The sequence below is a fragment of the Melopsittacus undulatus genome, chromosome 4, assembly GCF_012275295.1.
Source record: "Melopsittacus undulatus isolate bMelUnd1 chromosome 4, bMelUnd1.mat.Z, whole genome shotgun sequence".
Lineage (NCBI taxonomy): Eukaryota > Metazoa > Chordata > Aves > Psittaciformes > Psittaculidae > Melopsittacus > Melopsittacus undulatus.
Genome location: NC_047530.1, coordinates 20,646,596 through 20,661,976, shown reverse-complemented (window position 1 = coordinate 20,661,976; position 15,381 = coordinate 20,646,596). Strand labels below are relative to the sequence as shown.

The following is a 15,381-nucleotide window of genomic DNA, read 5'->3' as shown; positions in this document are numbered from 1 at the left end:
CAGCCAAACACCTTGGGGAGCAAAAGGAGGAAGAGGAGATCCTGAGCAGCTGGTGGTGGTGTGTTCCTACCATTTTACCATGAGCTTAAGTTACTGGTGGATTGATTGTTACTCTTTTTAAGTCTGTACCCTGGAATTTTGTAATAATAGAATCATAGAATGGCTTGGGTAGGAAATGGCCTTCAATTCATCCAGTTCCAACCCCCCTGCCACGGGCAGGGACGCTATACTCTGGACTATGCCAAGCGAGGCTGGAAAGAAGCAGCTGGAAAAACGTGAATACTTTTCACATCAGGGGTTTAAAGTCAGTCTTTCTCTGCAGGGTGGCAGCTGACTTCTGGCTGAAGGCAACAGGGCAGTTTTAACCCACGGGAGGTGCCGGTGACAACAACCGCAATGGCCGAGGCCCGAGGGTAAGGCCGGAGAGCCGGGGAAGTACTTGTCAAAACAGAGAGCGGGGGAATAACGGGGCCGCAGCCGGAGGAGGCTGCGAGAACGCTGAGGAGGGGCTGCGGCCCCGCGGCCCCTGGCTGCTCCCCGCTGAGGGCGGAAGCCGAGCATGCCCGCGGGGGGCCGGTCCCACCGGAGGAGCTGTCCCCTCCGCCCGCCGGCGGGGCTTGGGAGCGCTGCTCCGCCCCGCGAGCACCCGCCCCGGCCGGTAGCGGCCCCGCCGGCCTGCCCGGCACACCTAGGCCCCGCCCCTGGCGACCTGCCTGCGCGACGCGGTACGGCACGGGCCGGGCCCGGGATCGGCGGTAAGGCGGTTTCCTCACAGGCGGCCGGCGCACCTCAGGCTCCGTGGGTGTCCCGGCTGCGGCTCAGCTTCCCCCTCACCCTGCCCGAGTCCTCCGCTGCCCGGGCGTCGTGGGGCGAGGGGTCCGCTGTGCCGCTGTGCGGGGCGCAGGTGCCAGCGCTCAGCCCTGGCGGTGAGAAACCCGAGTGGAGGAGCCTCTTCCCCCGGGTGCAGACTCGGCCGGGTTGGGGACGGGCTCTCGGCCGCCGTGGCCCCCTGCTCCCGTGCCCTGGCGGTTCGCTCCGAGCCCGGACCCCTCCAAAGCCCTGCGCGTCACGGCAGGGTGGGCTCGGGTCCATCCGGACCTTGGGTTGTGCCTGGCCGGCCCTGAGCCACCTTCGAGGTGAACTCTGGAGAGAACCCCCCCAGGTTAACTCGGTCTGTTAAACACGGAGAACACCTAATAGCAGACGGTCTTTCCGAAGTGGTTTTAGTGAAGCTCCAAACCCTTTCCTTACTGACAGCTTCTCAGTCCGTAAAGTGCTTGAGGAGACGTGATTAATCTCGTACGATAAATGCAGTATTGCCTGTATAATTTACAGATGTCAAACTGAACTTTTTAACTCTTAATTGCTGAAGCAGTTGCAGCACTGTTTTTCACAGGATTAAACGGCCAGTGCCCGTGCCGCTGCAAGTCTCGTTCATCTCTTTAGTAATCGCTCAGATAGGAGAAGCCCTGGTAGGCAAAAAGCGCTGCTCCAGTATGCATGATGTGGATGAAATAGTTACAGTAAAAAGTAGTAGTTACAGAAAATATTTAATAAGTACCAGATACTGCCTATAATTATTCTTGTTTGTTTCCTGTATACTCAATCAGTACTCAATTAATATCCAACAACTTCTGTTGTTTGCTGAATACTGTTCACCAGTTCCATAGCTTGCATGTGGTGTGGGCAGACAGCTCAGTGTGAATTTTATATCATTTTGCCTACAGCAATTTTCAGTTGTGTAATAGTGGAATGTGTTTATTTTAACCTGAGCATTCATTCTCCTTCCTTATCAGCTATCTTTCTTTATTCTGACACAGCCCTTATCACAGAAGTATTTATTTATAATTCTTTCTTTGCAGACTAATAACCTACATAGAAAATGAGGCTGAATAACATGCACATGCTGATTACTGGAGGAGAGGTTGAAGGACATCCTGTTTTAATTTAGCAGTGTTATTGTTCTTTGGGGTGAAATGGGAAATTTGATTCTCTTTTGGAAATATTAATATTTCTAGTGCAACTGCACTTCAGTAGTCTTTTTTTTGCAGTGCAGATTTCAACAAATTCGTTTTTCCTAAAGATGCAGAACCTGTCACTAGGACAAAGTCTTACTGATACAGACACATGGCACCAAATGTCTCTGAAAGACCTGGCAGTTGAAGCAGGTGGTACGTCTCTGGATGAAAGTGACTATAACTTGAATGGAAGGACAATTAACGAAGAATGTACTAATCTTGAAGTCATGCCGCAAAGCCTCCCTGTAGCGAATAGCAAGGAGAGAAGTTGTGAGGGGTTTTCTGAAAGCAGTTACACTACCTCAGAACCCAGTGGTTCCTGGGGTGATTTTGAAGGCTTTGAGGAGTCCTTGGGTGACTCAGAGAGATTCAGTCAAAATTTTGAAGTTTTGGTGAAGTCAACAGAAACTTCTCGAGTTGATAGAGACTTCAGCAGTGGACACTGTAGCACTGATGCTGATCACTTTTATTCTGAGCCATCTCTACACAGTGTGATACAGGAGGCTTCAAGCTCTCTAAATGAGGTATGTGTTAACAGTAATCCAAAGAACAGAAATGTTCGTGTTACTGCTTCCTACATCTCAATATTTGTATCTGAATGCCTTCTCTGTAAAGAATGATGTTGCAATAGGGACAGAAACTGTCAAAGTACTTTGCAGCTAACTCAGGTGGAAGAAAAGCAACTTCTTTATAGTGTTTGACAAATACTTATGTTATCCTGTTGGAGAGCTTTAAAGAATGTAATGTACTACTTTTCTTCTAGGCACTAGGAATAAGTAAGCACAGAGAAACAGTGAACCTTGCCCTGAAGCTCACGTAATATAAAAGCTAGATTAGAATGAGCATGGGAAACAAAAAATTAGTGTCAAAAAAGGAAAGTCAAAAAGTATATGACTTGCTTGCAAGCTTATTGAAGTAAAGCAACATAACACTGACTTAGAAATTGGCAAAAACAATAACTTCTGTTACTTACTATACTGCCTGAATAATCTAGGGGTCTTTTTGGAATTTTAGGCTGATTGCAGGTGGAAGTTAATGACAAAAAGGTGAACAGAAGTAATTTAGTATAATTATTTATTTATTTTTTTTATAGCATAGGATGTTCCATTCTCTCATACAGTGTTAGAACTAATAATCTGAACAAATACTATAATGTGTCCTTATCACAAAAAAAAAAAGTTCAGGTTAAGGGTTTGAAGTTTAAAGTTAAGGGTTGTACCTTGTTGCAATTGATGTGTTTCTATGTTTGTCAAACATGCATCACTAAAGGAAAACAAAATAACAAAAGGAAAATACAAATATACAAAACAAAACACCCTCCTACTTTTATCCTAAACTAAAACATTTGAAAAAGAGCAGTGATTTAAGGCTTCCATGGGGTTCATGAGGAGCAATAACAGCTTACTACTTGTATTCTGCAAGATGAGTTTTAGTATGTGTATGGAACTGAGAGTTTTCTGGGGAAGGGCTGCCTTGCTCTTGCTTGGGAACTTTACCTGTGGCAGAGGTGTTAACAGGAAAAGCACAAAGATGCACATGGGATAAGCTGTCCAGCACTGGCAGAGTGGAGGTCACAAGGTACCTGGTTATGGGATTGCACAAACAGAGAATGTAAAGTATTTGTAATGCTGGGAACTGGTGACAAGAAGTCTTATGTTGAAAAGAGAGAGTATGTAACAATTAGAGATGAAATAGCATTGCTTTCTTTCCAGAAGCCTTTGATTTATTTTTGTATTTATTAAAGGCAAAAGGAAGTGTCCAGTATAAGCTAAGTAAGTTAACAGTACCTAGAGTTTCAAGTTGGCTTTTCTTATCTCAGGGTAGAAAAATATCTGCAGAGCTGTTGGAGATTTCTTTGGGTGTAGGATATAAGTGTAGCTTTGTCCTTCATTCCTGTGCTTTCTATATTGTTTATTTGAGGCCATAAATTCTTAGGGTTAGGGCTCTGTTTTCTGTACGATAATAGAAGAAGGTCCAGATAGATTGGAAGAGACCTCTAGAGATAATTTGAGGTCAGAGATTTGACATCCAATACGTAATGCTTTAGTTAATTAAATGTCAGTGTGGACCAGAATCATGTGTTTTAAGATGAAAACAACCACTAATTTCCTGGCAGTAGCTGCATATTTTGCCTACATGGTCAAATAACTTTAAGGATTTTTCATGTGTTCTTTAAATACTGGCCTTTGTGAGAGTGCACTTCCTTAAGCACTGGAGTATTCTGATATAATAGGATATAGAGGATTTAGTCAAAAAGCACAATTGTGAAATTTGTGCATTCCTGTTTTTATAATTAAAGCTACAGGGTAGATGGAAATATACACAAATTTTGTTTTAGAAACACCTGCTGGAGTAAAAAGTAATAAAGGTCATAAGAAACTTGCGTATTTTATCTGGCTTGGCTAAAGTGTAAGCCAGTGACTTGTATGCATGTCAGAGTAGCATTACAGGCTCTAAGAAGACATTACAAACGAGGCAGACCTGTGCTTCTCTCAGTTCACACTTCCATGGCTGTAATTTCACACACTCACCAAAGCCAAGAGCAACTGCCTGATTTGTCCTTAGCTCCAATTCCATTCAGGTTTTGGTACCTACTTGGAAGTTGTTTTTGTTTTTCTTGACCATGACTCTCCATGTATGCTTTAGCAAGTGTGCTTCACAGAATTCTGCTTGTCAATACATCTTTCTCTGCCATATAGTACCCCTGATGCAAGTTAAGTCTACTGAAATAATTTATAAATCAGTTTAAAGTATTATGACATCTGGGGCAAGATTCAGAGGATTTTAACCAAGAGTCTTTGAATGACCCAGCAGTTGCCTTAGGGTACGCAGCTTAGCAAGGCCTTACTTGAGGAGGGAGCAGTGTGGGGCACCGATTTCTAGAAGCATGCTCAGAAGTACAGAAGCCTTCTACCAGCTCTGTTGATTTTTACCCCTTATCATTAGATTAAATCAATACTCTCTCAGTATTTACTGCACTTGTTTGAGTGCAGTATAATGAACCTGTGGAAATACCTCCACTTATTTCAGCTGTTTGTGTTACAATCAAATGAAATTGTCAAAATATGGAGCATCCATACTTGTGTTTTTCAGTTTTAATTGTTGATTGCTAGATAAAGAAAACAAACTGACTGGTTTTATTCTCTAGTTTTCACACAACATTGCTGCTCTTAAATTGCAGTCCCTCTGCAGGATGTTGAAGCCTATTAATTCAATTCAGAAAATGGTACTCATTTCTTCTTTGAAGGAACAGAAGGACAAATGTGTCATTTTGGACCAGATGGCATCATAACATTCCTTTAGGATAGAATGTAGATTATGCACATTTTTCCTAGTATATGTATTTCTTACACTTCAGATAACCCTGTTACTTACCATAGGCTTGTTTGGATCACTCATGTGACTATGTTCAGTCCTCCAAACCTACTCCTCATGACTGCTGGAGGAGGAAAAAATATATAACTCTCTGTCTCTGATTTTTAGCACAGGCTGGAAAAAGTTTGGTGCAAATGCAAGTATGCAGAGACATACTCACCCCAGCCTCTATGCAGACTTACACATTGGTAACTATAGCATTTAGTAATATGTTACATTTGACTGAATTGGGTGTGTTTGAATACTAAGTTAGCAAAGCAAACTTTTGAATTTATCTATGCTTCAGTTTTGACCTGGACTGAATTAGCTGAGGTGAAGAAGTCTTGAGTGCCAATAGGCAAACCAATGTACAATTTAGTAGCTGAGAAGCTGGAGACCAGGGTTCATTAGAAACTCTTGGACTCTTGCTTCTCCTCCTCTAATTCTAATTAGAGGTAAATACTCAAAACAATTAGCTATGGGCTAATTTTTTTTATGCCATTAATAGTGATACAAAATCTAAAAACAATAATACAATCTTTGGACTAAGTTCTTCATGAACTGTGTGGATGGCCTGTGTAACATATCTAATAAAATTCTTTTTTTTCTAGGCAAGCCAGAGCTATGAGGATATGTTTAAGCTGAGCTTTCCAGAAGTGTTTGTATCACAGTCCAGCGAGAGAATAAGAAGCTTAGATCAAGTACTTGATACAAATAATGAAGATGTTGGGATTCCTGAACTTACGAAGAATGAACTTTGGTAATGAGCTTAGATCAACAGTTAAAAAAATATTACTTACAAAGCTCCTCAGCAGTTATAGTTTATTTCATACTTCAAAAATCAGTGGGACTTGAAGGTGAACTTAAAAATCTTTTTAATCACTATGCTCTTCAGCAGACCTTGCCAGCTTTGTATTGTATTTTTAAAGGAAAAGTATTGTGGTTTAGCCATTGGTAAACAGAGAAGGGAATATATCAGAAATTAACAATTTCTGCTTAGTGTTTTTCCTGCTTGTGATGTGCCTTCTTATGACTAAGCCTCTGGAATGCCAGAACACCCAACAGGCAACCTGTTCTTCCTGTTTGCTTGTCTGTCCTTTACCACACATCTGACTTCTGCATCATCTGAGGCAGGAGCACTGCTGCTGCTTCTACTGAAAACCCACTTGCTTGTTTTTTTCTATACCCTGCCAAATTTTCCCTGGTGGTGGCTTATTGTATTTTACCAGATGTGCTTCAGAATCTGTGGTGCATCTGGCTTCTTTCCTTGGGTTATGTTAGTAGCAATTAGTACCATTAACTTAGCTTTCTCTTAAGACTGCTGGAATCCTTTTACATATCCTTTGTTATATCTTTTGTTATATCTTTTTGAAGGATCAGTAGCTTCTGAGCAGTATTATAATTGCTGAACAGTATTATAGTTATTTCTTTATACATATGAGGTTTTGTATCTAGAAAGCTGGGTCAAACTATGCTTTAGAAATGTAAGAATCACAAGAAATGTAGTTAAAACATTTAATGTGAACATCCTTTTGGCAAGGTTCTTATATATGTGTTAATTTTTAATTAGCCTCAGACTTGTAGAGAAATATATGTCTGTAAAAGGTCTCTAGGGAGACCTTAGAGCAGCCTTCCAGTACCTAAATCGGGGCTACAAGAAAGCTGAACTTTTTACAAGGGCATGTAGTGATAGTACAAGAGGGAATGGCTTTAAGCTGAAAGAGGGTAGATTTAGTTTAGATATTACAAAGAAATTCTTCCCTGTAAGGGTGGTGAGGCACTGGCACAGGTTGCCCAGAGAAGCTGTGGATGCTCCATCCCTGGCAGTGTTCATGGCCAGGTTTCATGGAGCTTTGAGCAACCTGCTCTAGTGGAAGGTGTCCCTGCCCATGACAGGGGGTTGGAACTGGATGAGCTTTAAGGTCCTTCCAACCCAAACCGGTCTATGTTCCTATGAAAAAGGACTGCAGTATTATAGCAGAGTACCAGCTACAGATATAAAAGCCTTGGTGTACCATGGTGAATAATGAAGATAGTCATAACTGCATCCTGTCCTAAGCAAAAAGCAACTGGCTTTATATGGGATGAATGCAATATAAGAATCCAAAGTACTGTGTAGTGGGAACTCTAATTCTTCCTGTTTCAGTAGCGTGTGCGGCTTGTTTCGTAGTACCTGTATATCCAGGGCAGATGTAGGTCACCCACCAGAGCACTGAGCTGCTGCAGTGGTGAGGTGTGACTGATAGGAAGGAGGAGTTTTGAGAGACAGAAGATGCAAAGTGCAGAAATAATAGGGCTGAACCCTACCCACATGTCACAGAAGAAACTGCATAATGCAAGCTGTTGGCATGTAACAATCTCTTAAATATGCTTCTAGTGAACTTCTTATCTGAGAAGTGCAAATGTACGGTTATGTTGACTTACTGTTTCCGTTAATTGTCACAAAAGCTTATTAGTGCATTGGGTAGATAATTTGAATGGATGTAGAATGAGTTTTAAGAGTTGCTTTTTAGATCAAGGTAAGCTAGTAAGGCTATATGTAGTGAAAATAATGAAGTTATATACGTTCACTGGAAACTCTGTACACCTTACAACCTCAAATGGTGTTTTCTTTCCTAGCACTGATTCTGGAAACATATGGAGAACACTTAGAGACTTTTATAATGCTCCCAGTTTAAGACATCCCTGGAGTAAATCTCATTGCCAAGAAAACCTCTTGAGTGTTCTTGGAATAGATGCAAATCAAAAGGTAATTGAACAATGGTTTGCTAGGATGCCAGCATAAACACTTTCTTATGAATCTTACTTTCTGTAAGCTATGCATTGGGATAGATGCATAAGAAACTAGATCTGGGTTGCAAGTGTTTTTAGAGAGAGCCTATTAAAGTGATAGTCTAGTGTCTGTTCATCATTATGTGTAAGGAAGTATGAAGTTGTGCAGGATCAAATTTTGATCATCTTTCCATTGAAGTCTCCACTATGTAGTGTCCTATTGCTGGGTGGTATGTTCATCTTTAGTATAGATGTAGAATTAGCTTTCAGATATGTGTGTGATGTTTTCTTTTTTCTCAGAGGACAAGAAAATTGTTAGCATCTAATATCTTTCCAGTAAGTGAAAATCAGATTTGAATCAGAGAGGGTGTTAAAGTAATTACTGGATGTTTTTACTGTATATGAACTGAAAGTGTGTTCCGCTTCCCTTTTCCTCAGATTATTCTTTTTTTGCAAGGCTTGAGGGAAGGGTCTGTTTTAAATTGAATCAAGACCAAACCAACAGTACTGAAAATATCTCAAAAAGAAATGTTTCTGTTTACCCTCCTTTTTTTGAGAAGATCAAGGTATCATACATGGCTTGGTATTCAACCTGGTTATTTAGTTGGGATGAATTAGTTGTATATGGAAGTAACTGTCTCAATTGATAATTTGATTGCTGAAGCATGGGTCAGGAGTCCTGCATTAAATGCTGATTTTATGGACACACTTGATCTTTCATGCAAGTTATATGCAAACAGAATGACAGTGCTGAAGGTGTAGAATCTATACTGCAGTTGAAAGTCACTTTTTTGGAACTGTCACGTAGCAGGAGAGAATGGGAGACATTTCTCCAACGTAGTTAAACTCCCCTTCTGTTCCTTTCCCATGGATAGACTGGCATTAAATTAATGCCCAGGCAGCTTAAACTGAGGTCATTACTTCTTTTCTGGTACAGGAAGATTGTATTGCTTTTAAGAATACTGATGAAGATGTATTTCTCAGCTATTTTCTGGAGTAGTTTATTAAGGCTAATTTTATTTGGAAATTACTTTTTTATTAATTTAAGTCAATTAAATTAATGTGTGTAGAACTTATTCTGGCATAAAATTGCTTTAATGCAAGGAGGACACATGATAAATCAAAACACAGCTTCAAAAGGTAAAATTTAGTGGTTATTCTTACTTTGAGGGTAGCTTCTCTTTAGGTTGTGTGCTTTGAGATTAGATAGGAATTCATAAAGAAAATATAAAATATGTTTTATTAGGACTTTTCAGAGAGCAAGGATATTTTTGAGGAATCAAATGTTAAAGATACTGACGACTTCAGTTTTGATGGATTCAATATTAATGACTGCAAAGCACTGATCCAGACCAAGGTAAGTATTGCTCTGAAAGTAAGTGCTTCAAAGAACCACAGAGTGTATTTTATGTGTTCCTCTCTGCTGTTCTAGCCCGCTGTTCTAGGAAGTGTCCTAATGTAATTGTTTGGTCAATATAATTGTTTGGATGTGGAGTTGCTTTTTGCTCTTTGAAATGTGTCTGACATCTTCAGAAGAGGTACAATATAATGTACCAAATACAGAGCAACATAAAATGGGGGATGCTTAAATATAAGGTTATTTGTTTCATGAGCTGGACTGCAGGACAAATTTTTTGTTGGTTGAGAGACAGCAGCAATATATAAAAAGTAGTTAGGATGCTCTTGATGACGAAGGAAGATCAGCATATATATGGAAGTACCAACACGTTGGTCACTGAGAATGATGGTTCTAACCTACTCCAAAAATACATGGTAAGAGAGAAATCACATTCAAACTTGCAATTCAGATATTTGGAATGATTCAGATTTAGTTGGTTCACTCAGGGAGAAAACAGGAGTTACTTCAAGAGGAAGGCAAAATTGATGTTGTAACTATAAGGATTTGAGAACATTACTGTTTTGAAGCCGTGTCACAAAACAGAGAGTGAAATTAAATGCTTTGTTGTTAGTGCATTTATATCATTGCTCAAACAGGATGTAATAAACTTAATTTCTTTCTTGCTAAAGCAATGCAAGTTGGAAGGAATATTATCATTCCCTGTTGTGGTAAAAAAAGATAAAATCAGTTACATTCTGCTTTTAACAGAGTACTTTGGATGAATATTCTTAAGTCAAGGTCCCTTCTTCAGTTAAGGAAAATAACCTAAAACAACTGGTGTTGCCGTGGAGATGCATAGTTTGAGGTGCACTTTCATTGCTCTGTTTTATTCTCTTTACTGCATCAGACAATGAAGATGTGTAACTATTCTGGGAACCTTGTACATAAGAGATGTTAGTCTGGAGACTTAGAAAGCTGAAAGAGACGGTGTAGCTTATTCCTTCGTAATTCAGTTCTGCTTTTTCAGTGAGTACATGACGATGGGATCCCAGTAGCTGACATACTTGAAATGTGTAAAATACAAAGGCAGGGTTTAGGCAAAGGAGAAGTGGTTCAAAGTAGATGAAGAAAAAGGAGAAAGAGTAAAAAGATACATGATACAAAGTTGAGGTAAATGGACAGTATTTTTCCTAGAGTAGCCTCTGAAGGGGAAGAACAAGCTCTACAGCTTGGTGTCTCAAAGTAAAGCTCATCAGGAAGCATATGTTGCCATTTCTACTTCTAAGTAAGTTAAATCATTAGAACAATTTCTATTTATCTTCTTAGTTATGTCCTTTTTTAAATGCTAATTTTACTTTTATGAAAACTCTATAAAATTAGATTGAAATATGAAAAGTGATTAATTTACTGTAGGATGGAAACAATTAACTTAGTTTTTCTTGTTCACTCAGCTTTCTGTAACACCAGATTCCAGACATGGTCATCTTTTCACCTGGGACCTCTTTTTGAAAACCACATCATCAAATGGAAACATGCAGTATATCACAACCCCAAGGAAGAAGCACATTTTTGCTGCATGCAACCTAAAAATGAAATTTTTTCAGTAGTGATGTTTGAACCAAATGCACTTTTTAATCATTTTGTTTTCTTTTTGAACTGAATGCAATTTATCTTAATTTTGTTACTGGCGTGGTACTGTAGACTACATGTGTCCTTTAGGAAACTGACATATTGCTGTATATGAGGTTCCTAAAGCCATGTTACTAGAAGATATTTAGTTGTGAAGTCAGAGGTGTAATTATGCCCTACTAAGTTTTGCTGCAGTCATGTCTCTTATAGTAAATCCCACTGCAGTTACGCTTTAAGGGTACTGCAGTGGACCTGAACTACTGATCTTTCAGGCCTTAATGCCTCTGATCAAAAAACTCCTTTTCCTGCCAAAATCTAAATGCAGCTCTGGTGCATTGTAAGGTGTGCCTTGTCACCATCACTCCTATTTGGTCCAGTTTGGATCAGCGGAGATCTGTTACTTCTCCACTGCGTAACACAATAACAGGAGCCATCTACATATGGTGGCTTTCACTGATCTTTAGAACAAAACTGTTTTGACTTCTGATAAAGCCTGCTGTGGTGATTTGAGTAGAGTCAGTGAAACGTTTTGCTCTGGCATAGGTTTCTAACTGAAATAAATCGCCTCTCTGCAGCTGACATTAACAGTACTTCTTGGATTCATTCAGGTACCAAACACCTCCACCCCACACAGCCACACTTGTTAAAGCCTAGCAGGGATGTAGCTCAGAACTTGCATTCCACAAGGCTGCAAACTGCTGCCCTTTTAAAATTTTATAGTAACTATCGACTATGTTGCCCATCTTCCTGTGTGCTTGGGTGCCAGAGGGGATGCACTTCACCTTCATCCATGTAACCGTGGTGCTTCCTTGCCAACTGCACCAGCTTTATTTATTCACTGGTAATAACTTCTACACAGGTTACTACCTGTTTACTTATTTGACCATACTGAGTGTGAGAGTTTTATATGGCTTTTGAAGAGTTCCTAAATGGTATTTTATGTGTTAAAAGCAGGGAATAAACCTGGATATTCCAAAACTAAGTCAGTTAATTATTTAATGATGTGCCTATTCTGTTCTTAGAATTAAAAATACTATAAAGCACTGGCGGACTCCAACCCTTAATCTAATAAGCTGTTCAGCAGTGAAATTACAGTTGCTATAATAATTTATGACTTCAGTAATGTTTGTGATGGCTCAGTGCAACTCGCATGGGATGAATGGTGTATTAGTTACTCAGTAAACGGTAACAAGCCATTTGGGAAAGCACTATTTGAAAATGTCTGAGCAGCTTCTCTGGCTCTAGGGGAAGTTCTGCACTGCCAGACTGAAAATTCAATGTGGTTGCAAGAGCAGAGTCAACTTTTTCACTAAATGCTGGATTGGAGTTTTCAATTCATAGAATCACAGAATGGTTTGGGTATCCAGTTCCAACTCACCTGCCATGGGCAGGGACACCTTCCACTAGTCCAGGTTGCTCAAAGCCCCATGAAACCTGGCCTTGAACACTTCCAGGGACGGGGCAGCCACAGCTTCTCTGGACAACCTGTACCAGTGTCTCACAGTAAAGAACTTCTTAATATCTAATCTCCCCTCTTTCAATTTCAAGCCATTTCCCATGTCCTGTCACTACATGCCCTTGTAAAAAGCTGCTTTTCTGTTTTCTTGTAGGCCCCATTTAGGTCTTTCAGATGAGTTAAACATGTATTAAATAGGCTGTACTCATGAACTTACAAAATAGTAAATGGCCAACTGATAAAAGGGTAGTTGAGGTTCGTAATAAACATTATTGACATCGATTATAAGAATAAAATCCCACATTTCTGCTTTCAGACAAGCAGGGCCCTGTGGAAGGGCCCAAGCGAGTTGTCTGTGGCACATACGGCACCAGCTGATACACTGGGGCATGGAGGTCCTCCTTTCTTCTGGGTGTTCCAAGTTTGCTTTTACTAACAGCAGATGAAGCTATTGAAGTGTGTTTTGCACTGTTACCCCTGGAGAAGGGCAAATACATCAGCTTTCCATTGTAGCAGCAGGCTTTTCAGCCCTGTCCAAGGTGCAGATTGGGGGAAACAAGGGTTTCAGCCCTTTATGATTCAGTAGGAAAAAAAAAAAATGCAACTGGGGTTACACAGGTGACAGGGTCCACACTTCAGGTCCTTCTGTTTTGGACGATGCTTTGGGCCACCTGAGCCCTTCCTGTCTGTGAGCACTGGCTGCAAGGAGAGACCTCAGTCTGAGAGACTAGCAGATCTGAATTACAAAGGAACTCAACTCGGCTTAATGGTTGCAGTACCCTGGCAGCCCTCCAGCCCTCACCTGAATTTGGGCACAATCTGTGTATTTGGGGGTACTCACAAAGGAAAAACTGCAGTTCCTTTTAATGGACAAGCGAGCATGCTCAGGGGGCAAAACAAATCGTAGCAGCCCCTTTTGAGGCGTGTTGCATAGCATGAAGTAGCCTAGCCTTCCGCGGTTATCCTGGGAAACAAAGGGGTGCCGGAAACCCCTCCGGAGAGTGTTGCACAAATGCTGGCGATTCATTTCCTTCAGTCACTTCCTTGTTCCTGCCTTCCCCGGCACCCAGCCAAGCACACCAGCAACTGCAGCACGCCCGCGCTCCTGACGCACGGCTGCAGAGAAGCAGCAGGTGCTTATCCCGTGAAAGCGGTGCATGGAGGAAATAAAACTTTGTACTTTAGTGTGTTTTAAGGTACAAACTTCATTATTTCTCATCATAGTTGTGAGCTCTTCACTGTAGAACGACGAGTTTTGATGAACTAGTTACTGTACTCCATGTTTGCAGAAAGCAAATATCACAGACTTCTGACATTTGCTTAGGATTAGGAAAAGGTGAAAATTAAAGCAAGGTGAGAGTTTCAGACAGCACAGCTAAGCAGAAACGCCTTTTTTCTTCCACCGAGATTACGGGCAAAATATACCCATAGAATGAAGTTTTAACAAGCTCAAATCAGCAGTGTTATTACTGACATGTTTCCTTTGTAGAAAGAATTCTGTAATGCAAAAAAAAGGACTACTCTGTGAAAGACTGAAAATCTCCATGCATATTCTGTCCAAATGTATAACAAAGAAGTTTAAGAAACAGCATATTGCCCGTGTTTGTGGACTTACTAGTAAAAAGTCCAAGTAATATGTAGAATTTTATTAATAAAAGAGGAGAAGGCATTCCAGAGCCTAGGACGATTTCTAAGTGGACTATAAGCCCACCATTCGTTTGAGACAAGCAGAAGATTCAGTGAAAAACAAACACCTTGTTAAAGCTTAAACGTTCTTTTCAAAGCTCAGAGCCCTCACAGGGTTTAAAAGCACTCTGATCTTTTTCATAGTGAAGATCTGTTGTAATAGTCATCCCATTCAAAAATGGGAAGACTTTCTGTAGCACTCTTACTCCAGTTAGGGTGGCAGAGGGAGTGTGGCTAAAAATGAGTTGCATTAAAGTTAATTCTTAAACCTCAAACTTCTCTGTGGATCGAGTTTAACCTCCACTTTGAAGGGCTCACACACAACGCACTCCAGCAGCAGATGCAACAAGCTCACTTCAGCCACACAGAGCACCTTCTGCAGAAACAGGGGCGAGAACCTCCAGAACTGTCATCCCACAGCACAGCCAAAGCTCAGCTAACCCAGTTTAGTGCTCTGCTGGCATGGATGGGTCCTAACCAGAGAAAAAAACCACATGGAATGCATGTGCAGCATTTTTTTTCTTCTTCCAGCAAGGCAAGATACCTGTGAATGCCTGGCAAATACACACAAAATATCTTCCATCCTCCCCAACATCTGCTTTAATAACACATTATTTATAGCCATTTATTAATCTTAATAGTTATTCACTTCTAATGTTTTTTAATAACTCAAAATTACTTTTGCAACTAAGTATAACTCATCTTCCTCGCAGAACTAGTGAGTAGGTTGTTTTCTTTTGTTTATTTTACTCTTGCTTGAGCTGGAAAGTGAACCTTTTTAAGTGTCCCTTCCAGTATATTGAACAGCTGATGCAGCACTTCAGGCAGCACCTGCATCTCCCTAGCCAGCCATGTTTTAAACCAGCACTGCACTGGGCTATGCTACTCAGCAGGCTTTTAAGTTCAGATCTTTCAGTGTGGCTAAAACTGATAATCTATGAAGTTGCACACCATCTTTAAAATGTCTTAACCTGAAAGTAATACTTAAAAATACTTTCGTAGAAGACTAAACTGCAGCATACCTTTGCAAGACAACACTTTCTCCTGCTGAACTTCAAGATCCACAAGTACAAGCACAGGTCTGTATTGCAGTGTCCCACTCCAGTAATGCAGACTGCTGCCACCAT

General features: G+C 40.7%; 1 protein-coding gene across 4 annotated transcripts; it reads left to right on the top strand.

The window, feature by feature from the left end:
- The first annotated feature begins 696 nt into the window (after positions 1-696).
- CLBA1 (clathrin binding box of aftiphilin containing 1) lies at positions 697-11,691 on the top strand. 4 transcript variants are annotated; one of them, XM_031049458.1, is made up of 6 exons: positions 697-755; positions 1,863-2,542; positions 5,984-6,132; positions 7,992-8,121; positions 9,391-9,501; positions 10,935-11,691. In XM_031049458.1, the coding sequence occupies exons 2-6, from the start codon at positions 2,084-2,086 to the stop codon at positions 11,088-11,090; spliced, it is 1,005 nt and encodes a 334-aa protein (XP_030905318.1). In that variant the 5' UTR covers positions 697-755; positions 1,863-2,083; the 3' UTR covers positions 11,091-11,691. The 4 variants fall into 4 exon arrangements, with proteins under 4 accessions (XP_030905318.1, XP_030905319.1, XP_005149729.1 ...); XM_031049459.1 differs by having other exon boundaries at positions 709-725; XM_005149672.2 differs by having other exon boundaries at positions 715-755; positions 2,084-2,542.
- The last annotated feature ends 3,690 nt before the right edge of the window (positions 11,692-15,381 follow it).

Coding starts and splice junctions, on each gene's coding strand:
- CLBA1 (XM_031049458.1), top strand. CDS start 2,084: ATGCAGAACCTGTCACTAGGACAAAGTCTTACTGATACAGACACATGG. Junction 2,543..5,983: donor CTTCAAGCTCTCTAAATGAG/GTATGTGTTAAC, acceptor TTTTTTTTCTAG/GCAAGCCAGAGCTATGAGGA. Junction 9,502..10,934: donor AAGCACTGATCCAGACCAAG/GTAAGTATTGCT, acceptor TTGTTCACTCAG/CTTTCTGTAACACCAGATTC.